Genomic DNA, 27,682 nt, shown 5'->3' on the forward strand with positions numbered 1-27,682 from the left:
ACCATGCCGTCACATCAATGCAAATAATAATAATGCATGGTAAATAAAAAACCTCAACACATATACCTGGGTTTAATTTTGAAAACCAGACGCAGGCGCGTTTCGTACAAACGACTTTTTCTAAAAACAAGTTCATCGGAAGGTACCCAGAACTTGTTGATAAATATTCCGTATCAACTTCACAAATAATACACAATGGTCTTGAAGTATAGATTTTGCGTACTGACGTTGTTTATCATCTTAATAACGTGTTATATTATTCTTTTATTTGTCTTTATTAATATTACTTTTACTGTTAACTCTGGGTTTTTTTGTTGTTTTTTTTATATATATATATCCTTTTTGACTTAACTCTGTGCTTATGTATCCCATCATACTTTGAACGACATAATTATTTTATGATGTGACTCTGTACCTATGTATCTTGTCATACTTTGAATGACAAAATTATTTTATTTATTAATAGTACTTTTACTGTTAACCCACTTTTTTGTGATATACATTTGACGTGACTCTGTACTTATGTATCCCGTCATACTTTGAACCACACTATTATTTTATTTATTATTACTTTATACTGTTTAGTCAGTTTTTGTTATATCTATTTTGCGTGACTGTATTTATGCATCCCGTCATACTTTGAATGACAAAATTATTTCATGTCTACCTGTGCGAATTTCAAACGTGCAATTTTACACTAGTACCCAAAACCCTCCTTCCTTGATGGGTGCATTTTACATAGACAAATATAATCGTATAATATAATCAAAATGAGGATGTTAATTTGATGAGTGCTTCTTCGTTACATTTGTTGTTTTTATAGTGATTAATATGATAACACAATGTTGACTGCTGTACCCCTATTTTTGACATTTTTAACTATTGTGTCTGTTTGTTTTGTTCAAGCATCGGTGACAATATAATGGAATGTGATACGACTGTCATACAAGGGAGAGGTTTAGCTAGCTATAAAACCAGGTTCAATCCACCATTTTCTACATTTGAAAATGCCTGTACCAAGTCAGGAATATGACAGTTCTTGTCCATTCGTTTTTGTTGCGTTTTGTTATTTGATTTTGCCATGTGATTATGGACTTTCCGAATTGATTTTCCTCCGAGTTCAGTATTTTTGTGATTTTACTTTTCACCAGTGACGCTCGAATCAAAATATTCTAAACAGTCCAAATAATAAAGATAGTTGAAGAGCATTTAGGTCCAAAACATTCCGAAAGGTTTTGCAAAATATAGCTATTCCTTTGGCAAAAAATCTGAGTATTTTGAAAAATTCAATGTTTTGTAAACAGTTGTTAACAAAATTTTATAGTTATGACCATATCATTGACACTTCATGTCAACACACACGTGATAAACAAATGGAAGTTTTTAACGACCTTGACTGGCTATACAGCCCTTGCACGGTCGGAACACACACGTGCAAACTACGGAGCTGCTGCTATTCACGGGGACGAAACATTCGCCAACAGTTGCATCGACCCAGTGGTTCTAAATAATCTCATCATAGATACCAGGATTAAGCTAAAATTATCATTCTTTATGACAGACAAAAACAGCAATATCAAGATGTCATTATAATACGTTGGAAATAATATGATAAAGAAAAAGACTAAAACAATATTTTATAATTAATATTGATACAATAAATAACACAAACATATCAAGATCTATACTATTTTTATGAACACAAACATATTGCTACCATGTGGTATCTTTATCTTGAGGTACAACCATCAGAATTTTCTGTATTAGAACAGTCACTTTGTCTGAAAAAAATGTTTCATCACACATGTAATACTTCGCAAGTTATAAAATAGTATTTGTAACTTAGATTGAGAACTGACTTTTAATAAATGTATTATTATTTTAATTCGTACATTAGGAAGTGGTTGTGTTATGCATGAACTTAATGCTCAATAACTGTACTTAAGATGAAAAAAAAACAACACTTAAAGTAAGCCAATATTGATATATGTTAGAAAGGGTGATTTGAGTCGCAGCCACAGGTAAATGTAAATGTAATTATTTTTTATGATTTGAAATGGTTTACATTTTACCACTTTTTTTCTGCAAAATTCAATTGTAATTTCTTTAATTTGTATTCGATTGGGTCTTTCACCTGTTTTGATTTGACTACCACAGATCAATGTTGTATAGACTGTACGGGCTTTGACGAGTTTTCCCTCATAGTAAAATGAGTTTTAGTTTGCATTCCGTGAAGCCATTTTTATCATATTAAGGGGGAGATAGATACCAAGAAGCAGATACAACAAACTAGTTGAAATCACTTCACAAAGACCAAAAAAGTGAAAAGACATTGCACAGAACACTCCATAAATTTTTAGATGGAGCAAACCGAATAAAAACAGAAGTGTGCGGGCAACCTTATGCGTTCCAGAAAAGTTATAAGTTTGAACAGTGGTATACTAGTGTTGCCTTTAATGCTCAAAATGTCATATCTGCCGTATAATCAAGTTTTCAATCAATATACCATATTTTGTATATTGTTGATTTATTTGGGAAAAATGATTTTTGACTACAATTTGACCAAATTGCATCATTCGTCCGACTATCCAATCAAGCATGTTTTAATATGACGCTAGAAAACGCCTTTACCTCAGTAAACTTTCCAGGATCAATGGTTTTACTATCGAATTTGTAACTTAACAAGTATCAACAGTATAATTTTTTTTTATCTATATCTTATCTGTAGTGATTTATTGTAATTGTTTATCATCCTATTTGTGATTGGACAAACGACAAGGGATTCCACTTCCAGACGTTTTCTAAAAACATTAACAATTGATCATAGATATACTCACAATTTAATCTTTCAAATGATTTAGGTTTAGATTTCCAACCAACACCAATTATATAGAATGGAATGCCTAGAGCCATTATCAAAAGTGTTGTTAAACTTTCATTTGGTCTCTGCACAATTGTCATAGCAAGAAGTACAATACTTATTAAGAAGAGGAATATCGGGAGCAGTATTGGCAACTGAAAAAGAAAAATACAGCTACTTAAAAATATTGTCCATTTATAAATTGCTAAGAAAAGAAACTAATGCCAAGTTGACATTAGATGGATTTGATCATTACTTTTAACTCCTATCTGGTCATAAAACTTTGCTTGTGTTTCTGTGCTTATACGTTCTTGGATCAAATATTTGGCTTTGAGGGTTTCTTCTGAATATATATCAAATAAAACCATCAAACGCATGCAATTTATAAAAAGCTATTTTCATTTTATACAGTTGTCTCTTCGTCGTTTTTCAGTTGGTCTCTCTTCCGACTCTTTAGTTGGTCGACCGTTATTGAATATCCGTTTTACAGATGATATCATATGTTCCTTATGTCATTACTACAATACTTTTCACTAATATGACCTACCGAATAAGACTATTTACAGGGTTTGTAATAACATGAGCAAACGACGGGTGCCACATGTGGAGCAGGATCTGCTTACCCTTTAGAGCACCAGAGATCATCTCCAGTTTTTGGTTGGGTTCGTGTTGCTCATTCGTTAGTTTTCTATGTTGTGTCTTGTGTACTATTATTTGTCTGTTTTGTCTTTTTGTTTTTTAGCCATGACGTTGTCAGGTTATTTTTCGAATTATAAGTTTGAATGTCACTCTGGTATCTTTCCCCCTCTTTGAGTTTTGATTCTACCTGCTGTTATATTCTGCCTCTTTTTTTACACAAGGCATTGTTCATTTAGTATTCCCAACACACTTTTTTATCATTAATTCATTATTTTGTATTATTATTTATTACACACAATAATGGATATATATTAATTCGCACATTCTAAAGATTAAGCAAAAAAGCATATAGGTATAAACATTTGAATACACCATAGATGTGCCTGTTTGTAAAATAAATCGGATGTCCATGATTTATGACAGGAAGCAGAAAATAGACACTGGACTTTCTTTAATTTCACTGTTTTATCTGTATTCTTTAACGTTTTATTTCAATAATACCAAATACTATATAATGGTAAAATGGATATGATTGGGTTGCTAATGTCAATCAAATTATCAATAAAGGTAACAGTAATATACAGCTGTTCAAATGTCATATCAACATAACAGTTTTATTGTACTTGCATTTTTACTCAGGTTTGGAAATTTGGAATAGATTTAGAATTTCGGAGTCATTACCTACCAATTTCAATGTTATTACTAATCCCGTCATATTTATGCTCTTCTCGCCAGTACTATTCATGAGACAATTTGTTTTAAATATTGAAAAAAGACTCTTATATAAATAATAAATATTGTTTGAAAAAATATGATTTGATCGATACGTTAACAATAAATAATGCAGAATACAAGAAAAGAACATACCTTTATTGGTCGTTTTAAATCTGGTTCTTTGTATCGTAGATAGACCTGACCAGCAAAGACACATGTAAGAACTGTGCAAAAGCTGAATCCCATCATTTCGATAAGATAGAATATATTCTCAAATCCCTGCATGATTATTGTCAGGACCAACTGCAGTCAGAGGTAAACGCAACGTTGACAAAATCATATAAGTACAAGGATCAAAACTCAAATTAGTAACAACTAAATTAAAAAAACAATTATGATTTTATGTTTCACACTTTTGTTAACGTTTTTGTACGTAACTAGTACTAGTATCATATAAAATATACCATTAATATATAGATAGTATACCGTAGTATGAAGAAGTATAATATATATATAAAGAGAAAACTAATGTGAATATTTACATTCAGATCGGCATTAAATAAAAAAAAAAAAAAACGACCGAGACTAGGTGCCTCGACAAGGTAAGCATAAGTTACTACCTATGCAGGTACTAATGAAATTTAATGTAAATATAACGGAATTTGATGAGACTGTCATCAAAGTAAGAGGGTTAGCGCTATAAAACCAGGTTTAATCCACCATTTTCTACATTTGAAAATCCCTGTACCAAGTTAGGAATATGACAGTTCTTGTCCATTCGTTTTTGATGCGTTTTGTTATTTGATTTTGCCATGTTATTATGGACTTTCCGAATTGATTTTCCTCTAAGTTCAGTATTTTTGTGATTTTACTTTTCAGTCACCAATGGAATCATCCGTCACATAACCAACTCTTAGGTACTGGCATTTCTCCAATTATACATTTTATCTATATGTTTTTTCTCAAAGTAAGATAGTAAATCCATTGAGTGAATTTAGCTGTTTACACCATGAGTGATTGAGAACGCGAGGTATGATTTTACATTGCTAAACGACGTTGTTTATGAACAAAAAAGTTTTGACAAATACTAAGATGGACAAAAGTGCTAGACAGTAGTAGAGCAATTTTGAATGTTTTCTTGCTTCCTAAATGTTAATAGAAACATTTTGAGTTCTGAATTTTAAGAAACTCAAACTTACAATTATTAACAGAGAAGGAGCTGGTGTTAGGAAACGACAGTTTATCATTGAAATAATGCTTGGCAAATGATTGTTTCTGGCACCAACGAAAAACAACCTGAAATTAAAAGTATATGTTATTGTACATCATATCTGATTTGTTCCTCCAAAGAACTCACCAACATGCAAATATCAAACTTGTATCATCAATATACAAAGTAAAATAACAAAAATACCCAAACCAAATGGCAAAATCAAAAGCTCAAATACATCAAACGAATGGTTAACAACTGTATTCTTGACTTGGCACATGCATATACAGTATTTTTGATTTTTCTTCAAAAATATATTTGCCATTACACCGTTCTCCTTATTCAATGTAAAGAATATTCAATCGGTTCAGCGAACTCCAATAAATAACAATCTCTCCGTAATAAACTTTCCATGAATTAAAGCAACAGCAGTTTACCGATGTTCAAATCTCATAAATCGGTTATGAAGGTACACAAAAAGGAAATTGGAGTCATATCATGATGACCAATATGATGAAGACCAGTTGCTTCGACAGGATACGCGTATTCTGCTATGCATTTACCATCCGGCTTGCGAATTGACGCTCAGCCAAACTGTCAATATTGGGCATAGTGCACGATTGGTAAAATCATGCATCCGACAACATTCCTGGTATATGACTATCTAAGACCGCGAAAACATGTATCTAGTGAGTTGAATACACCGCCAAATCGTATCGGTTACCCAATTCGTGATATTCAGTCGTTATTCATCATAACACTATTGTACCAGTTTATGTGCAATGTGCAAACCCTTGTTAATGAAGTCTAAATCGTGTGAACATTCACATGTGTAACGTATCAAATGATATTTGTAAACCCCATATGATGAAGCAAAGGATATGTTACTTCTGAGAAATGAGATGAAAAATTTGACAATGAAAAATCATCACGTTAGTCTTAGATTCTTGTTATACAGTGGTTAAATATTTCTGATACAAAACACTGACCAAAGTGTTCAAACGTTCCAAAGTGATTTCCATAAAAACTGAAAGATATGATGAAATATTTTCATTTTATATAGAAACACGAGTATCATTCTCCATCCATTCTAATAAGTAACAAAGAATAACGAAACAAAGTTAATAAACGCATGTATATCGGTTATCATCAGGACGACAATGTCATTTGAAAAGTTCAATAAACCCAATGCCAATGACCTCTCTTTTATTTCCCTTATGAAATATACATTACAATTCAAAAAATTACATGTTCTACTAAGATAATCTTTGATCTTAGCTTTGACCTTCAGATTCAACTATAACCTCGATGATATAACAATAAACAGACATGATGTAAGAAAAGGTCACACTGACAATAGTCACATAAATTTATATATAGTTAAGATAAAGCTGAAAAATATCTTTGTTTATCTCTTTGGTTTGTAAAAATTAGAACAATTTCGTTTTGAGATCTTGCCTATGGTATGAACATTTCGTTTTGCTTGTGTGCTTTGTCTGTGTGCCTTTTTTTTCTTGTTGGTATGTTTGGTTGTTTTTATGGTGATTGGGATTGTGGTACAGTGTTGCCTGCTGTATCCGTATTGGCACTTCTGTCTATTGTGTCTGTTTGTTTTGATCACACACATGAAACATTGTTGTCAATATAAACGAATTTTATGCGACTGTCATACAAGTGAGAGATTTAGCTAGCTATAAAAAGGTTTAATCCCTCATTTTCTACATAAGAAAATGCCTTTTCCAAGTCGGGATTGTGACTGTTGTCATCTATTCGTTAGAGTTTTTTTAGCTTTCGTTTTTGCCATTCGATTAGGGACTGTCCGTCTCGGATTATCCTCGATGTTTGGTATTTTTGTTATTTTTACTTTTAGATGTACGCAATAAGTGGTTAAGTTTAAGAAATATAGGAAAGCATGATGTTGGCGAAGTTGCAGTTTTCAGTATTAATACGTCTTTGTTTCATAAATGTAGGTTAAAGGTTTAAACAAAGTTGCAAAATGATGTTTCGGACTGGTTTTATCATTGAAACATTGGAGTATATCAGTGATTATTGTATTTAATATCAAGTAATAAAAAGGACATGTGGAACCTACACTATTTCTAAATACCATACAAGTCTTTTTTTTTTTTGTCGTGAACACTGATTTTATTTTAGAGGGAGAAAACAATATGCAGATTCCGAAAATCGACTTTATAGACCCAGTGGCGGATCAAGAAATTGCCATAAAGGGGCCCAATGACTGCCCTAATAGAGAGCCTGCTCCAGTTATGCTTCATATTCCCTATATAATCAACCAACTTTTTCCCACAAAAGTGGACAGGCCTCCCCTGGATTCGCCTATGAGAGCCACATTCAAACCTATCAAATGAAATCACCTTCATGCAATTTCAAGTTCTCGAATAACATTTGTTACTCCTTTTCCATGATGTAGTCATATTTGTTTCATTAACATGTTAATAAGCAAATTGTATTTATAGTTCCCACTTTTATGTATTGTCCTGATTTGGCTGTTATGTTTTTACCCTTTTGATAGTGTTGTAAATACAATAATCTTAAGAGATTATAAGACTGATCGGTGTGAGAATACACAAAATTACGCGAGAATGCCACTTAAAAAACGTTAAATTAGAAAGGTAATTTCAAAGTAAAAAGTCCTTTTCTATAGAATCATTTGAGATATCAAAAGTATTGCTGTATTTATGCCTATAATGAGTACCATAAAACAGTTTTTGTTGCACCTATCAAAGAGTAAAATGTATGTGTCTTAACAACTTTTTTGTCTGTTGTGATAAGTGTAGACTCAAATGTACTACAAATGTATATGCATTTGTGATACTATAACACTGTCTGACATTATTGTTCAACCTAGGTCACTATGCTTAAAGTACACATGACATACCTTGACATTGATAAACTTGTGCCATTCATTGAACCCATAACAGATATGGCGATCAAAATCGGTATCAACCAAGTGATCTTTCCCACAGTATGCTCTGTGAACGTCTGTAAGATAAAACAAAACAAAAAATTGTCAACAAAAAGGTCAATGTACTTTAATATATGATGTCATTGCCCATGACAAAACAAAGAAAGACAACAAGTACAAAAGTCATTAAAAGGGTCATTAAAAGATACCTAGCGTATAATTTGGTATTCCAGACGCGAACAGGACTTCTCGTAAGCCTTCAAATCAAATCAATACAGAGGAAGGTCAAAATAAATTTGTTTAATTGCATTTGAAAACAATATTCCAAATAAGACTTCCTAATTTATCAAGGAGGTAGGTACTTTGAATCATCAGTTCAAACTATTTCACACTGAGTATTCCTGATGACAGAAAGGCGATTCGTAAGGATACATTTTATAAAGTGATTTAAAAAATCTGACTCAATCAATCTATGACAAGAATGAATAAAACCGAATGTTGCGCATTATCTGAACATTGGATTAATAAAGGCAGTAGTATACCGGTATTCAAAATCATAAATCTATAGAGAAAAAAAAATCCGGGCCACAATCCAAAACCTCAGGAAACACATCAGCTATAAGAGGTAAACACAGGAACAATAGGAACACCGCAGTACAACAAAAACAAACAACGCCAACATACATAGAAACAAACTATTTGATAACAAGTGCCATATTCCTGACTTGGTACAGGATATTTAAGGAAAACATGGTGGGCTGAACCTGATTTCACGACTAGTCAAACCTCCCACTTAATGACAATGTTAGGAATACCGATAAAACGACAACATTTCATGACAGGACTACAGTACATATTAATGCAAGAACAATCAGGACAGATGAATACATAAATAAATATCATTTGATTAACAAACTATTACGAAGTTATTGATATTGCATGTTTATGATACCGTTTGAGACGAAATTACTACCGACAGTAGCATCGATCCCGTGGTTTTAAGAACTAACAAAGAAACCAGGCTTATAATTTAATATTCCAAACAAAATCGTTTTGATTTTTAGATTTCACTGTCCAGAAACATATAATTCTTACTCTGCAAAAAAGTTATACTTTTTCATGTTGTTTATAAGTCTTTACACTGAATTCTGTGGATGTGTACTATTTGAAACTTAAGTCTGGTATAGAACAAGATTTTTTTTAATTTGTAACTGGTTTTGAATTAACTTTCAGTAACCGCAAGCTATGTAGGTTAATTGATTTTTTTTCGTTATATGTTTTTATGTTTTTAACTTCCAGCTCATCCTAATGTTATTTCAAAAATGCTATTCACAGTTTTTTCTTAATATGTGATGTTGCACCACTGTCCAATGTTAGGGGTAGGTTTGAGCGACATCGCCACATTCTTTATGTTCATGTATTAAATCAGCAGGCTAATACTCAGTGGTTGTCATTTGTTGCTGCTTCCATATTTGGATAGTTGTCTTATTGCCAATCTTACAACAATTATTAATTTATATGTGAAGGAAAAATGTCAATGCCATAAATTGGAAAGTTAGATGATGACTTTCGAAGAATACTAAGCATATTTTACGTACAGACCGAGAAAAAGACCGTAACGTTTATAGTGTAGGTAAATAGTAAGTTTGATAATTAAAAAGTTTCAACAAATGGATATTGTTACTTAAGGTAATCTATAGCATCATTTGAAAACATAAAAATGAGTAAGAACAAAAACTCTGCCAAATTGAGTTCTAATATTTTGTAAATATTATCTTAGAGACTTACCACTGCAACAGCCGATGATTTAATAACCTCAATAGGTGACAACACAGAGAAATAAGCTATGTTTGCAACAATGTAAACTGTTGTTACTATTGTCATTGAAATGATTATTGCACGTGGAAGATTCCTACAAAACAAGTAAGATGGAGTTAGTTATTTAAAAGTAGTAAACAATTAAGAGGTGATTGCAACATCAGTGTACAGATTAATAGAAATATAAAGAGACCAAACAAGAAGATTGGCGATATTGCGCCGGGAGGGTACCATTTTTCGACTATCTATGACAATCAAGTCTGAATCAGTGATGAGTGGTCACGCTCAGTGACAAGGACGACACATGTGATCACATGAGATTTATAATACTAGTAGAGTAAACATGTCTCTAATAAGTTGAGAAACCGGACAAATATAACGAGTCACCAATTGGTGAGATCTAATGAAAAAAAGAGTAATATACCGAAAGAGATTAGGGAGATTTATGAATAGAAAAGAAGCCAAAAAAACCATGGCAAAAAATAAAAGAAACAACGACGACACACTCCATAGGAAACTAAAACTGAGCAACACGAAACCGACTTAACACCAAGGTTGATCTCAGATAATCTGATGTTTTCATAAGGGAAAGCAGATTCTGGTCCTCATGTCGCAATCGTCGTTCTTATCATGGTAAGTAAAAATTTGATAATGTCACAATCGAGAATAAGGATCGTGTGCTTAACTATTGAAACATCGTAGCTAGTTGTGGAACATATACACGTAATGACCAACAGAATCATGAAAACGTCAGTTCAACTCTCGAAGAAATGACCTCAACTTTAACATTAGAAACACTCGGTTCAATAACTTTCTTAATAGCATCAGCCTTCTACCAAGTAAATCATAATGAAAACGCCCTGGAATATTGTATTAACTTGGAGACATATACGCTATATACAGGTGCTGATGAAATATTGCTACATTAAGAAAGATAAGTTCACAATTTGGAAGGCTGAAAAATAAAGGCAACAGTAGTATACCGCTGTTCAAAACTCATAAATCTATGGACAAAAATCAAAATCGGGGTAACAAACTAAAACTGAGGGAAACGCATTAAATATTAGAGGAGAACAACGACACAACATTAAAATGTAACACACACAGACAATCACGTTTGTCCTACAGGTTTGTTCGCATTTGACCCTGTTTGTCAATTTCCTGATGTAATTTAAATGAACCAGATTTACAGGGCAAAACGCTTAGTTCTTTATGTTCTTTTTTGCTTGGTCTTCCAACTTTGATTCAGTCACATTGATGAGTGGTACGTAGACGAAACACACGTTTACATTACCAAATTAAAATCCTTGTTTCCATCATTGGTTTTTTTAACAATGGTATCCTTTATTTGAAGTTAGATTGGACACTTGCGATCACCTTGAACTATTTTATTTCCTCGGGAAGACATCATATGTATAGCGTAACATGCAATGCACTGCTAAATGTAAAAAGACGGAAAACATATGATCAACACTATGAAGAAGATTCATTCCGAGATTCAAACGTAGAATCTCAAATGACAGTAGTTTATTTATCTATTAGGTCAAAAGGCAACCCTTCAATGTTTTAACCACCTGTACTATCTAAGCTTGTTATATTATATGAACAACCAATGGAATGTATGAGACATATTAGAACTACAAAAAAAATCAATCTTATGATTTCGTATTAGAAGACATGATAAAAAAATATGAGATATTGAAAAATATTTTCGTTAAAGAAGTGATTACTAGGTTTATTTTTCTTCACAACTAAGAAACAAACATTGGTTGAAGTTAACATTTACCAAAAAAAGTATACTAAGAGTCAGTCATTGATGGAGGATTTGGCCAACTAGATTCAGTAGTAAAAACGATCAGATAAAATTATTGGCAGACAAACTAATTACTGAAATTACATAAGACTCATCAGGTACGTTCGAATCATAAAGGTTAAAAATACCAAATATTGTACGAAGCTGAAGTGCATTGAAGACCTATAATTCCGAAAGGTGTTGACGCATACAGCCAAAGTAATCTATTTCTGTGAGAGAAGTGTAAGTATACAGAAGATTATACTGCAAACAATACCGCTACTTGAGGATAAGATAAATTCATCTTATCAACTATCCGAGTCTTTACCTGACAGTATTTTGAGAACATATTATGATTATCATTGTCACGTATAACTACCTTATAAGAAGACTTCTTAAAAATCATAGTTGGAATAGGTTCATAAATTTCATGAAACATTGAACTAATAAATTTGCCAAAATGATGTTGAAAAATTATCATCATGAGAAATATGCTAATAAACACCCATAATTGTGACACAGTTAATGATTTTATAAGCCGTATATACACTAGACTGTATCTTATATCTATGATATCAACAACTATAAGAGGACTTGATGAAAAGTTCGCACAGGAGATAAAATATTAGATAATTTTATGACACACTTACTTGTGAGGTTCTAAAAGTTCATCTGTGAGAAAATTAAGATAACTCCTGAAGTATGAAAAGGAAATAAGCATAATAATTGGAATCGCATACACAATACAAAAAAGCTATATTCTGATTTATCAATGCAATTTCAAAATTATACAGATAGTCAAAACTGTTTACTTTTAACACAAAACCAGGTTAGGTGGAGGGTTGGGATCCCGCTAACATATTTAACCCCGCCACATTATCTAAGTATGTACCTGTCTCAAGTCAGGAGCCTGTAATTCAGTGGTTGTCGTTTGTTTATGTGTTACATATTTGATTTTCGTTAATTTTTTATATAAATAAGGCCGTTAGTTTTCTCGTTTTACATTGTCATATCGGGGCATTTTATAGCTGACTATGCGGTATGGGCTTTGCTCATTGTTGAAGGCCGTATGGTGACCTATAGTTGTTACTGTCTGTGTCATTTTGGTCTCTTGTGGACTTTTGTCTCATTGGCAATCATACCACATCTTCTTTTTTATAAGTCTAGAAAAGTTGTTAAAAAAATCGTAAGAGATCTACAATCAAAAGACAATAACGAAAGGATGTCTGATTAAGGATATGCACAGGGATATGTGGAGGCTTAAACTAATTTTTTTAAAGATTTGAACCCTCCTCTTTTAAATATAGATCAAAGGAATAACAAAAGTTGGTTTCTAAACTTACCATCCTCCGAATGCCCAGAACCCTGAGTAGAATGAGATTGCAATAGCACCAGCACTATAATCACTCCCTTCGAAGGAATTATAGAAATTCTCTACGTGACCTGAAACATAGACCATGAAATGCTGAATTAAGGATAAGGTTAATATATCTACAGAAAGAAAAAAAAAACACATTTATAACATTATTTTTGTTGCAGTTTATTCGTTGTGTAAATTTTGAACGTTGAGGGACAAATAAAAGTTAAGGGTTTTATTAACCATATACACTCGCATGTATATTTTATTAATGTTATCACTGAAGAATATCTTCTTTCATCTTACCTCCTATACATTTCTAGGAATGTGATTGGTTAAAAGCGTCCGCGTGAAGACCGTGTATATTTGATATAAGGTTAGTAGGGAGGCGGGGCTTATTTCATACACAGTTAGTAGTGGAGTTACATCTCTTTATATTCCATATTAGGTAGTAGGGAGGCGGGGCTTATTTCATACACGGTTAGTAGTGGTGTTACGTCCTTTTATAAAAACAAAACGGAGGAAGAAATTGATAATTAAGATTGAAATAAATTCATTAAACACATTTAAATCTAACAAGTTGTTATCGTTGGTTATTCTTGTAGGGTCAATGGAAGTAGTTTCTTAATGAAGACTGTCTTGCTCATTTTGATAGGTCACTAGTCTAAATTTTACACGTTAAGATAGTCGGTAAGATAAATTCGTTACATAGTGTGTAACTAATATTATTCATACATATAATTGAAGATACATTTCATTGTGGTTAATCTGGCATCGGCATTCCTCTTTTATTTTGGACAGATAGAATATTACATTTACATCTTATTAACGTAGAAAATGCATCAAGAACTTTTAAAAACAATTAGCAATCTTATTATTTTAATTGCTTTGTATCTTAATGAAACCTCAAGTATTGCGATAAGGGCTGTAATTATAGTCAAGTATTTTATAATGTGATAGGAAAATCAATTCGATGATAGAAAAACGATTATTTATTTATTTTAACAAATTGATGTCTTGTTTTTCTATCAAGTTAGCTCTATATTTATCCAGATTTCCAATCTATATTCATGCAGAATGACATCAGTGGTATACAGATGTACAAATATGTATCGTTACATTAATAGAACAGACTTAAATCACGAATATCAATGCCTTTTTTAAGCATTGAGATACCTAAGCACAAAATCATTCATTCCATCAAAATCTGTATCGGATTTAAATAATATATAAAGACAATATACAAGGCAACTCAATGTTACACTAGCTAAAATTAAAAATATGGATCTGAGATAGATGCAAAACAGACAAAAATTCTTTGAAACACTAGGATTTCAATAAGTCAAGAAACCGCTGTTGTTGCTTGTCGATCTTCTATATAGAGAGTTACGTATACCTTATAGCCACACCACCTCACAGCACCTAGTAAGTGGTATTCTTTTTAAAAATATAATCCAGGAACAACCAACAATCTGCATTCAACCCGGTGTTTTGTATTTGCGCCGATCTGCATTTCATTTGCGCCGATTTTTTCTTCCATTTGCGTAGATGTACCTCCTATATTAAATATAGCTTTCTTTGCTTGTAAAAGGTGGGTCCAAGTTAGTATTTTAGCTTTTGTTATGGCTTTTTTTGTATTCCCTACTGGAATTTACATGTAAAAGTATTACCTGTAACTTTCCTGTAAATCCAATTAGGAGAAAATATAAATCGGCGCAAATGAAAAAATGAAAAATTTCAAAATCGGCGCAAATGTCATACGCCCATTCAAACATGGGGAGTCCTAAAGATTATGCCGGTATAAATCCGATAAATTGCCTTTAAGTTAGTGATAGTAATTCCAAATCAGTATTTTGATAATATACCAATAACAGAGTGGTTTCTTTTTCGTGCGGCAAATCAAAAGCTGTTTTGCTTGGGTCATCTCAAATACAACCAATGCCAATGTTTTTGTGTCCTGCTAATCCGAGAAAATAACGTTTCTTGTGGAAAACAGATATACAAGAAGTTTCCAGGTGATTGTAGAAGTCTTGATATTCTCAATTGAAAAGAATATTAAAGTGATAAATTACTATACAGCTTTATATTTACAGTCAATTCTAGTTTAGCTGTTTGAGTTATGTAGTATTATGACTTACCCTTGCCTATATAGACAAAGCCGATGATAATAATCATAAATAAAGCTATAAGTTTACTGGCAGTGATGACTATCTGAACTTTTGTTGCCCACTTTACGTTGACACAATTCACAATAATGAGTAAACCTAAAATACAAAAGGAAATCGTTATGCTGTAAAATCAGTATAAACAACAAAACAGGAAAACAATGCAACTAATTGCAATGGTTAATAAAAAGGAGAACGACTTAATCAAAGTAAAAAATATGTGGCACGTTATAAATTGTGTGCTTTTTAAAATAACCCAATGAATGATTTTTCCCGTGTTTTGTACGAATGTTACTTAAAGGATTTTGCATAATTCTTTTTTGTTTATTTAAGGATGATTTAATTCTTATCATACCTCTGTCAACTATAGAATTCATCATATTCATAAATTCCTTAGAAATAAACAATTGTTCGCGATTTGCAAATAATACTTATTTAACATGCACAAATTACATTGATAAATGTTTACCAATGTAAGGTATATACCCCGGTATATCATTTGATCATGGTGAATTGATTAATTGTTGCACAAATAACAGATCAAATAAGTGTAAATGCACCTTACCAAGCACGTACGTCAAATATTAAAACAAACGAACAAAATAACATAGAACTGCATTAGTTTTGTTTTAGTCGAATAAGTCGAATTCATTTACAAGTTTTCCAGTCTTCATGCAAATAGGGAAAATACCTTCATTAACGTTCTACACATGTGTCATTTTATTTTTAAGATATATTGAATTTTGTATACGTACATATAATTAAAGCTGCTAACAGTCGTATGCTGGTAGACGGTGGTTCACAGTCTGGGTAAAGGGGTCTCAAAATATATGTTGCAAAAATAAGGCAAGAGGCAGCAACACATACTGGACAAATAACAACAAAATTAATCCACATGGCAATGAATCCCGGAAAGTCACCGAATGCTCTCCGAATGTATGTATACTCTCCGCCAGATTCTGGAATACATGCTCCAAGTTCGGCAAAACACAATGCACACAGAGTAGAAAATGAACCACATACTGTCCACATGACTATAGACATACCTACAGATTTAACATTAAGTAAAATTCCAACAGGAGAAACAAAAATACCAGATCCTATAATAATTCCTACAATTATACACACTGCTTGGAATAATCCAATTTGTGGTTTTAATCTGATAGTTGTTACTACAAGCTCGTCTTGTTTGGGCAATAATTTGCCATTTTTGTCCGACACGTCACTTGTTCTGTCTTTCAAGTCTTTCATTGCAAACCCATTGCCAGCACCATTTGATATTCCATTTGAAATAGAACTCCCATTTGAAACGGGTGATGTCTTTTCTGGTGTTTCTCTAGATTTCATACCGTTTTGTTCCTTAATTTCTTCCATTTTGTTTTCCTGTACTACATTTAGTTGACCTGAAAGACAAAATTTCGATATCAATTAGATTAATTTCCGACATGCTATATATACATGTTTACAAATCATCGCTTACCTAGTATACTTCTAGGTCACACAACTTTGTCATTCGATCATCAGATATTTAGACCCGACATGTTTGGGTTCGCTTGTGAATAACCCATGGGTAAAAGAACTTTCGGTCATAGATTATGTTTTAAAAAAAGTAAACAATTTAAAACAAAATAATGCACTCTGTGTCGAGTAAAACTTAAAATCATTTTACCAAGAAAAATTGTAAACATGTAGTATGCAAACCTACTATACGGAGCAACTGACAAAACTTTCGTTCAAGGTTGGTTTAAACAGTTGAAGCTGAGGATTATTATCTATATCTATATAAGACTGTAAAAATGCCGGTGTAAAAAATATTTCGTGGTCATAAATATCATTTTCTACATGATCTTATGTAGATTTTTCGGGCCGATTCTAAAAATATATACCATTCTTTTCCCATTGGAGTCCATTAATCAATATGAATTTGGAATCGTATCAACCGTCATGCATGCAAGAAATGCTTGTAAACTTGATTGCTGAAGCTGTTTGAAGTTCATGTAATTACGACTGTTTCGTAATTTCATTAGCATTTGTGACATATTTTTATATTGCTTAGGGTAGAAATGACATTTTCCTCCCATCGTAACAAATACTTTACCCATACCGTTAAATAAACAATATTATACATGCACCTATTGACTGGGTGTGAGGGTAATAGCAAGTTTGTTGTCCCTGAGATACCAACTATTGCTCGAAGGGACAACACACTTGCTATTACCCACACACAGTCATTTGGTGTTTTATTATACTGAACATTACAGTCATTAAGTGTTTTTATATACCAAATTAACTAATTTTCTAAAAGTGTACATATATCATCTGAAAGAAAAGAAAAAAATCTCACATAACTTGACATGCACAAGATGAACTATACGTTTTTTTTAATAGTTAATGTCTTTCCTTTTTCAAAAGGGAAAGACCTTACTGTATTTCTTCTGTTTATTATTATTCTTCCGCCAAACTTTGACAAATTTATCCGCGTTAACCGTAAGACGTGTCGCTTTCATGTTCACACTTTGTATCGGTGTCATGAATACCTATCCGGAACTCACCCTGTGAGTCGAAATATTTTGTCGGTTCGGAGTAATCCCTCCGAAACCCAAAAACCCTGTAATCGTTCCAAAACCGTAACCGTAATAGGTAGAAAAAAAACAAAGGGTGAAATTTGTTCAGGACCAGACCCCGGTTCTTCGTCACATTTGGATCGAAAGGATTCAACGACTCATTGGTAGGGTTATGCCCCTATGAAAATTAACCGGTGTCGGTTGGCCACCAAAACTCAGAAACCGTAAGTCGTAGACACCTAGGATCTTCACCATTCATCATCAATTCATGTGACTTTGAAAAATACCTCAAGGTCAAATGTGTATGTTGACCTTGACCTTTGACCTAACACCTTGTTAGCGGATAATCTCAGAAACCATTATACTTACAGAAGTTTTGAATAGTGGAAAATGTTTGGGTCATTAAGGCGCAACTTTGTTACATTTTGACCGAAGAGATTTGACCTTTCTGTAAGGGGCATAACCCCTGATTTAGGTTTCTGAAAAGACAAAATCAGCTTTTACTATATAACCAAAGGTTCTAGACCCATGGGGTCTTCAGCAATGACATTGGGGACTAATGGCCTTGACAAAGGTCACAAGGTCAAAGGTCAAGGTCATGTCCCAGATAGCGAATTATGTGTTTTTGACCTTATTTTAAGGTTTTTTAGTGTGTTTTAAATGTTTGTAAGGTTGACCTTGACCTTTGACCTTTCAACTTTTTAGTCGATATCTCAAAAACGGTTAATTTTACAGAAATAGTAAACAGTGAAAATGTTTAGGTGACTGAGGCACAACTTTTTTACATTTTGACCGAAAGGATTTGACATATTGTTAAGGGGCATAACCCCCGTTAACGGTTTCTGAAAAGGTAAAATTAGCTTTAACTCTTGAACGAAAAGTCCTAGACCCATGGGGTCTTTTACAATGACATTGTAGACCAATGAACTTCACAAAGGTTACAAGGTCAAAAGTCAAGGTCATGTCCAAATTATCGAATTTGTTGTTTTTGTCATTTTTTAACGGTTTTGTGTGTGTTTGAGAGCTTTTCAATGCATTCTACGCCTATTGGAACATGTACTTTACATTTCGAAAAGGAAAGACCTCTCAATTGTTCAAGAACAATTGACATTTTAATTCTTCTTGTATTTGTAAATATATCATTAATTGCAATCAACACTAGAAATACTGACAGTGTTAAATTTTCCGTGCATATGATTTTAAGCTAAAGTACACCAATCGCAAAAATCAGTTTTATAATACGACGATCGAACCCATAATATGAATAAGGTACTGTATTTTAGATCTTTAAAAAATGCGCGCGAAGATTTTCTCTCTTTTATAATTGCTTCTTGTAAGTGAAATTACAATCGACACAAACAGATTATACTGTTTACAATATTAGAGTTTGACGTTGCCAAGCAAAATAGTCAATGACATCATTATTGTCCAATGACAAATAAGCATGAAAAGGTACGGGAAAGATGATTATGAAACTATTAACCAGGGTAATAGTCTTTGAAAGTATTGACTGGCAAATAGTCTGTGGAATGAAATAGCACAACTATTTCATTATTTTTTATATCTATAGAAAAAACATACTGAGGTATAATAACATATAATATGACAGTAGACTGAAGTAGTTCAAAAACCAAAAGTCGAGTTCAAAGAGGCAGTCAATATCATGTTAGATCAATTATGTCAACAAGATTTACAAAAGCTGCCCGGCAGGTGTTACAATATGTTGTATGCTACAACTCAAAACTATCAAACTTCAAACCAAATATAACATTATTCGCTTCCGTAGAAACCATAAAGTCTTTAGAACATTGTCCTTGTCATTATTGCAAAATTAGTGTTGTAAATTTTAAACTATTGGTAAATACTTATAATAAGCTATACGACAGATATAAACAAAAAATTGTCTACATGCTACAATATAACATTGTGAAGCTGTAGATCAAATATGGAATCTTTCTTTGAAATGAAAGCCAAGCAAACTTGAACGAACGTTTTCTATCCACAGTATTTAGAGTGGACGGACGGAAAGACGGACGGAGGGACGGACGGTCGGACGGACGGAATGAAGAACAGACAGAAAGACGGACTGAGTCGATTAAAGACCTATTGGTGGCCTTCGATTGTTTTCTGCTGTTTGGTCGGGTTGTCTCTTTGACACATTCACCATTTCCATTATCAATTTTACTAGATTTTCGTTGTTAGTGACACAGGTTAAGAACTTGCCAATGTACATCACTTAATGTAAAAGGTAAAACATCAAAACGCTAAAAAAATATACATGTATAATAAAAGCAAAAAAGACTCATAATGACTGCCACTTAACACCCCTTTTTGTTTCAAGAACCAGTAAATGTCACGGCCAAAATTTTAAGAGATGTGTCTGATAATGTCAGATGCATGCTGATTATTAGACAGTAAATGGCTGTCACTTAGCAATATTATTTTGTTCCATATAAAGCACAAGTAAGTGTCATGGTCAGACTTTTCAGAAATATGACCAAACCTCTAATCTGATTATATCAAAGAACCTTGTTTAAAACAATATTATAACACGTAAAATTATCTCTAGATCAAGATATTCAGCATTGTCATTAATCAACTTATAATGGTGATAGCATATCTTCTGAGGTTATGATTTCAGTAGTGGGAGAACTAGAACACACATTCCCATTTTTGTCATTTTCAACCATGCCGTTGTATACGGTTATCGTAAAAACTGAAATACATAAGCATCCTATGCGACTTCTTAAAGAATGAACGCTTAGTAATTGCAGAAATAGAAAGTATCGCGTTTGCCTTTAGCATCACTGAAGAGACATTGATTGTCGAAATGCGCAGAAAAATCGGTACCTTTTATGTTTTAACTAACATTCAGGCATCATTTGGATCGATGCCTCTGTTGTGGACTGATAGTCCCCGAGGGTATCACTATTCCAGTAGTCAGTAGTACTTCGGTACTGGCATTGAAATACGTGTTATTAAAATTTTGTATTAGAATTTTTTAAATTATTTAAAATTCAGGAATCTACCAAGCAAAACTCTGATTCCTTGCCCGGCTTTGGCTATACTTTTTGTCCTTTTTTGTTTATGTTTGTAGCTCTTTATCCTTTTGATAATTTAGGATTTTCAAACATTTTGACCTCGCGCATCACTGAATAGACCTTGATTGTCGAAAAGCGCATCTGGTGCGACAAAAATGGTATTGTTTAAGTTATTCTTGATTTAACTTGTCCATCTGTAACAATAAAAGATCTAGACACGAAGCAAGTCTTGTTGTCACAGTTGTAGATGCAAGTTCAAGTTCACTGGGATATATGATCATAGATATGAATATAGACAAAAATAAAATAATGATATATGAAAATAGAACACCTAGCCTAATCAAATACACATGTATGTTCTAGATAACTAAGTGACTAAAGACAAAGACAAATTTAAGAAACATATACAAGGTTGATCGAGAAAATGAGTTCATTGAAATTAGTGTGAACGACGCTGTGTGTAATCTGTGACTTGTTTGCTACTAACATCACAGAATATATTACTCCAAATAATAAAAATAAGCAGATATGGTATGATTGCCAATGAGACAACTATCCACCAAAGTTGAAAAAAATAAAGTTGACGTAAGACAGTTTGATTTTTCTTCTTCATTTTTTGCAATGCCACGAATTCATTCGAATTCCTTCATAAATTGAAGATATTGGTTTAGCAATTAGCATTTTGATCACCTTTTCATAATATTTTAGCAATGTTTTTATGCCTCACCTACGATAGTAGAGGGCATTATGTTTTCTGGTCTGTGACTCCGTTCGTCCGTTCGTTCGTTCGTCTGTCCAGTTTCAGGTTAAAGTTTTTGATGAAGTTGAAGTCCAAGCAACCTGAATCTTAGTATATGTGTTCCTTATGATATGATCTTTCTAATTTTAATGTCAAATTAGAGTTCTGACCCCAATTTCACGGTCCACTGAACATAGAAAATGATAGTCCGAGTGGGTCATCCGTGTACTGGGGACACATTCTTGTTCTTGCTATTTGTCTTATGTTTTCTGCCATTCAAAAATAAAAGTTTGTCTCTTTCTGTTTATGTTGGGAACTGTACTCAACACGCATTGAATAAGACACGTTTTCGAACTACATATATAACGGGTCGATGATTACATACATATAAATAGTTGGACAGTTTTTATCAATTCATCTTATGGTTAAATTGAACATCAAATTTGGTCAAGATAAACGCTATACACATGTTTACACGTATCTGTAGGAATTATATAGACTATTGAATTGCAATGGCAACTGGTGAAAATTGTGGATGCAAAAATGTGAATTTGTTAATATCTCAAACAACTGAATATACAAAAGATACATGTTAGTGTGTATCATTTGTCATATGATTATCTTGCTTGCTACATGTAGTCATCATTGTCATTATTACTTGGGTATCATCTAAAACTAAGACTGCACTAATTGAGTTTTATATAAAACCATGTTTTTGTTATGAATGAAATAAGATGAAAAAAGGGGGTGTACGGCCTTGAACATGAGCATAAACAAGTGGCGGGGTTAAACTAGTTTAGATAGATCGTATTACCCTCTACCCGTTTATTTCAATCAGTGGAATAACAAACGTTAGACCACGAATGTACAGTAAAATCCAGTCACGGGAACAATAATAAACAACACATTTTAAAGTATGCTCGTCGTTACTAAAAGTAATCTCAAATTACGTAGCCTATTGGTAAAAAATCAAACCAGTCTTCATTCGGATATCGGCGACTAATCGCAGTAAACAGTTATTTCATATAGCAACGACATAAACGGATTTGAAAAAGATATTTCATTTATGTACTATAAAAGTTTTGTATTATACTGTATCATTATCGCGTATATTATATTCTATCAATAATAATAATAAATAATTCACTTCTCAACGAATTTTGTAATTTCAGAATGTACTCATCTTTCTAAAGTAAAATCACAAATATACTGAGGAAAATTCAAAAAGGAAAGTTGCTAATCAAATGGCAAAATAAAATGCTCAAACACATCAAACGAATGGGTAACAACTGTTATATTCCTGACTTGGTACAGACATTTTCTTATGTAGAAAATGGTGGATTAAACTTTTTTGCTTTAACGCAAGTCGCTTCAGATTCCATTACATTGACAACGATGTGAGAACAAAACAAACTAAATGTCTAAATGTCAACTTATCCTATCATTAATGTTCCAAAATAGGAAAGAAAAAGGGAGATAGACCGCAGGAAAAGTGAGGCAAGTTGTACATGCAATGCACTTCATGTAAACCTGAAAGTGGTCTTGAATTACATTTTGTTAAAAAAAAAAAAAAGTAATGAATTGACGCAAAAATTGCCAGACTATCCATCATTTACATATTTTCCAGACACGGAAAAGTTTTAGTTTTTATAGAAATGACCATGATGTCACAAAATATTGCGTCAATAGTATTAGTGGATGCATACAGAAATATGTTAAGTCCATCCTTTCTTTTTACAAATATTCTGTAGATTAATTGAGATCAATTGACATATGGCATTCTTCCACTAAAATCATTTATATAATGACGAAAAATCCCTTCAAAATAAAAATTTATAACATTTAATAAATATTAAAAATAAAATTAAAATTGAGAAAGAAAATGGGGAATTTTATTTTTCTAGTTGTTGTTTTTTGTGGTTGTTGATAAACGCAATTCCGAAATTTGAATTTACTATAATATTGCACTTTTGTTCACACGAAACTGTCCCTATGTATATTTTCAGAGTTGAAGCATGGGCCCATATTTAAATGGTGTCATTAATCTACAAAAAGGTCAGTAAACCTGTAGTCATGGTCATGTTTCACGATGAAGCATATATATAGAAAGTGCAACAGTCGCACCTGTTAATTTTTAACATGATACACCAGTAATAATAAATGCATAGTCTGAAATTAAATATTTGAATAACTGCATGCCTTTATGTCATGAACAATTGACCGTATATATCTTACACTGCTGAAGCTTTGGTTAAAACTTTCATCATTTACATTATTTACCCAACTTAAAGTGTGGTAACTTTTCATATGTCCGTTAAAAGAGGGACGAAATATACCAGAGGGACAGTCAAACTCATAAATCGAAAATAAATTAGCCATGGCTAAAAATAAAAAAGACAAACAGACAAACAATAGTTCACATGACACAACATAGAAAATTAAAGAATAAGCAACAAAAACCCCACCAAAAGCCTAGGGGTGATCTGAGGTGCTCCGTTAAGGTATATGAAAAGAAAAGGCCTGAGGGATGTCATGTACAGCTACTACATGTATCTTGCTGTTCCTCATTTAGATGACTAAAAAACATAAAGACGTGTTATACTGAAATACTATATAACATTCGCAATTTTACTAAATATCTTTTGCTCTGAAACGTAAATGATTAAGTGTGAAGGACAGTAACACAACGACACAAAAAACGACATATCTCAAAGCAATCCTTGGTCAGACAATAGGTCTAATATATCTTTTTTACAGAAACATCTAAGAAAAGAACTTTTTTTGCAGTTACTTGCATGTGTTGCTCTGATGGTTCTTCATTGATAAAGAGTCCTCGCCGCATTTTCAGATTTACATTATATTAATTTCAGAAACTGCAGCGGTACTTAATTCAAATCCAATTATTAACGAAATAAGATGAAACTTTGGTACAAAAATAGGGTACCATCACATTACCATCAATGTAATTCTTCCAACGGAATTTTAACAAAAACATCAAATAAAAACAAATTAAAAATGCTAAAAATAAATCGACGTAACTACATACATGTATATGTATAACTACCTCATTTTGCAAGCATTTTAAAATAACTTGTAATTGGTATTCTAACAATTCGTTTAGTATTATATATATTCTTTTTTTAAATTTAATTCTACCGTGACAAAATACACACAAATAAACAAAAGAAATATATTGAAACTTACCTGAATACGGTTCATGTTGCTATGGTATACATATATTGCATCAGCCTGTATTGCTTTCGGTATTGAATCCTGGTATTGAAAACACGTGGGTAAGGAAAACAATAGTACTACTATCCAAATACGTCACTACAATGTCAATGTGATCACTCATATTGATCGTGATCTCGGAAGTAACTGTCACCTGTAAAAGCTAACTAGCTAATTTATATGCGACTTATCCGCTTAAGTTCACGTCGATCTTTTCATAGGGACTATGAATCAATTCAATGTTACAACAGGTCACATAATATGAAAGAAGATAAAATTCTAATTTTAGAAGTTTTATAGGTTTAAAATACTAACCATAAGAAGACACAATAACGTGTTGACTTTCTTTTCATTCATTTGTCTTCAACCTAAATTTATTCAACGGATAACACTGATTCTGCATATAAACTGTTTAAAAAAACAAGGAAATAAGAAAGGAATGTAAGTAATAATAACACGCCTTCTTGCCAAGCTGTTATCAAATAACATATATGTTTCCGCTTTAATATACTAGTACTTTAATGTTAAACATAATCCTATAAAACCGATAGAAAGGGAGTGAGCAAGCAAGAGGGAGAGAGGGAGAGATCGAGTCCCTGGTCGTCCTTGTATAGTTGATAAAATAACTTTATTAATCGATTGATCTTTACTTTTGTTGTGCATTAACGTCAAGCGAGAAATAGCACATGCATCTAGTACACTTAAAAGGCAACTATTTTTTTTTTTTGCATACTTCTATCAATGCAATTCGACACCGAGTAATAACTGTTGATTTATTTTGCAAACACTCTCTATTCTCAAACGGATTTCGCCTACAATAAATATTTGAAACTAGACTACGTCCATGAAAATAACATCAATAGTTTTACCAAATTTCGAATTATTATGATACAAAGGGGACGCACCCTTATGGGAGCAAAACAAGTGTTATAATTCTCTTTTTTTTTGGGGGGGGGGGGATGGGAGGGTTAGTCTCTGTCCTTTTTACCTTTAACACTAGCCCATTGGTAGCTTTAATCAAACAATTGTATGTCCGAGCATTAATGAAAAAGGTTACGAATAATGAAAAAAGTATTTACATCAAAGTACTGTTGACGTCTTAAGATTGGCCTTTACATAAAACGATTTACCATGACAGTAACACATGGAACACACATCAAAGAACTATATAATTTGTAGCGCATGCATGTACATCAATTGACGCTATACTTCTGCATTCTTGACAGTCATCAGTTCACGGTTAAATACACATTCCTGTGCATTTGACATTTCATAATGCAGCATGTACAAAACACGATTACACTGCACCGTATGCTAGTGATTGTAATAAGAAAAAAAAAACGCGAAGGTGTATACATTAAGATTGAATACACTCCTTTTCTTGATATAAATAATATGAAATATCTAAGTATCAACATCTTGCATTCATGACGTAATGAATGCTAAGGACTTACCAGCTTCTGCTGCACTTGTATAACTGACAAAACATTTCATCATACATGTAATCACCTCTTAATGCCGTCTTACACGGACATAATTTATGTAAGATTTCATTTATAGGAGAGCAACATCATTAATATTATAAAAGCAGTCGTGGTTAAATTAGTAGCTAAATTTAACGAAAAGGGGGTCAATTTTACAAACAAAGAAAAAGACCATTTAAATACTATGACCTTGAGCTATTAAGGTAGGGTACGTTTTGGGGCTTGTATGGTCATGGAAACAGAAAATGAACTATTATGTAATGTATTTTTTACAGATCTAAAAAATGACTTTAAGGAAATGTAAACGTTGGCATAAATTTGAAGTTCCAACTCCACCCTTTCTTAAGTCATTCAGAAGATAATGCTAAGGACCATGTTGGCAAAATTGATAAAGATCACAAGCTTCATATAAAGTTGTTTTGGTCAGTTGTTGAAAATTCAATTATATACTTTCTGTGTACCCTATTTATTATTATGCATACTTTCTTCAACTGTAAAGATTAGGTGCAATTTTGACGCATTACTGAATTTCCTGTCACTGGCGGATCTAGAAATTTTCATAAGTGGGGGCCCACTGACCGCGCTAAGAGGGGGCCCGCTCCAGTCACGCTTCAGTGATTCCCTATGTAAGCAACCAATTTTTTTCCCAAAAAGGGGGGCCCCCTCTAAATCCGCCTCTGCCTGTCCTTTTATTGATGCATAGACAAACAATTAAAATGACTTTTAACAATGCAAAGAAATGCTAAATTCAACAGACATCTCTACAAATATTATTCTAAAACAATTTAATTTTAGGGCCAATAAGTCCCCAATCCTAATCTTACCCTTTCATTTTCACTATATTCATCTTTTTTGTTTGTGGGAAATAGAGACTGTAATTTTCCTTTAGTTTCATGACTTGATTACTTTACAATAACAAATTGATACTCTTCCAAAAGGCAGTATTTATTTCATGATCACCAAGCAAACTTGCAAACTTAACATTTTCATTGATTCTGTATATTCTGAATGAAATATACTGTGAAAAATGTCAGCTTTGACGTCCTTGACCATTCAGAATCAAACATTACTTTATATGATATCCACTGACCTTGTAATCTGACTTGACCTTTCATACACAATTCCTACAGAGTTTCATTTAG

At 32.6% G+C, this 27,682-nt stretch overlaps 1 protein-coding gene across 1 annotated transcript; it reads right to left on the minus strand.

Annotated features, from left to right (window-relative positions):
* Positions 1–1,625: 1,625 nt before the first annotated feature.
* Positions 1,626–25,207, minus strand: LOC143085509 (large neutral amino acids transporter small subunit 1-like). The gene is made up of 11 exons (XM_076261887.1): positions 25,030–25,207; positions 16,237–16,884; positions 15,455–15,580; positions 13,303–13,402; positions 12,610–12,654; positions 10,138–10,261; positions 8,323–8,426; positions 5,413–5,509; positions 4,367–4,516; positions 2,838–3,015; positions 1,626–1,781 (listed from the first exon to the last, which is right to left on the minus strand). The coding sequence occupies exons 2-11, from the start codon at positions 16,853–16,855 to the stop codon at positions 1,714–1,716; spliced, it is 1,611 nt and encodes a 536-aa protein (XP_076118002.1). The 5' UTR covers positions 16,856–16,884; positions 25,030–25,207; the 3' UTR covers positions 1,626–1,713.
* Positions 25,208–27,682: the final 2,475 nt, after the last annotated feature.

Source organism: Mytilus galloprovincialis, chromosome 8, assembly GCF_965363235.1.
Source record: "Mytilus galloprovincialis chromosome 8, xbMytGall1.hap1.1, whole genome shotgun sequence".
Classification (NCBI taxonomy): Eukaryota; Metazoa; Mollusca; class Bivalvia; order Mytilida; family Mytilidae; genus Mytilus; species Mytilus galloprovincialis.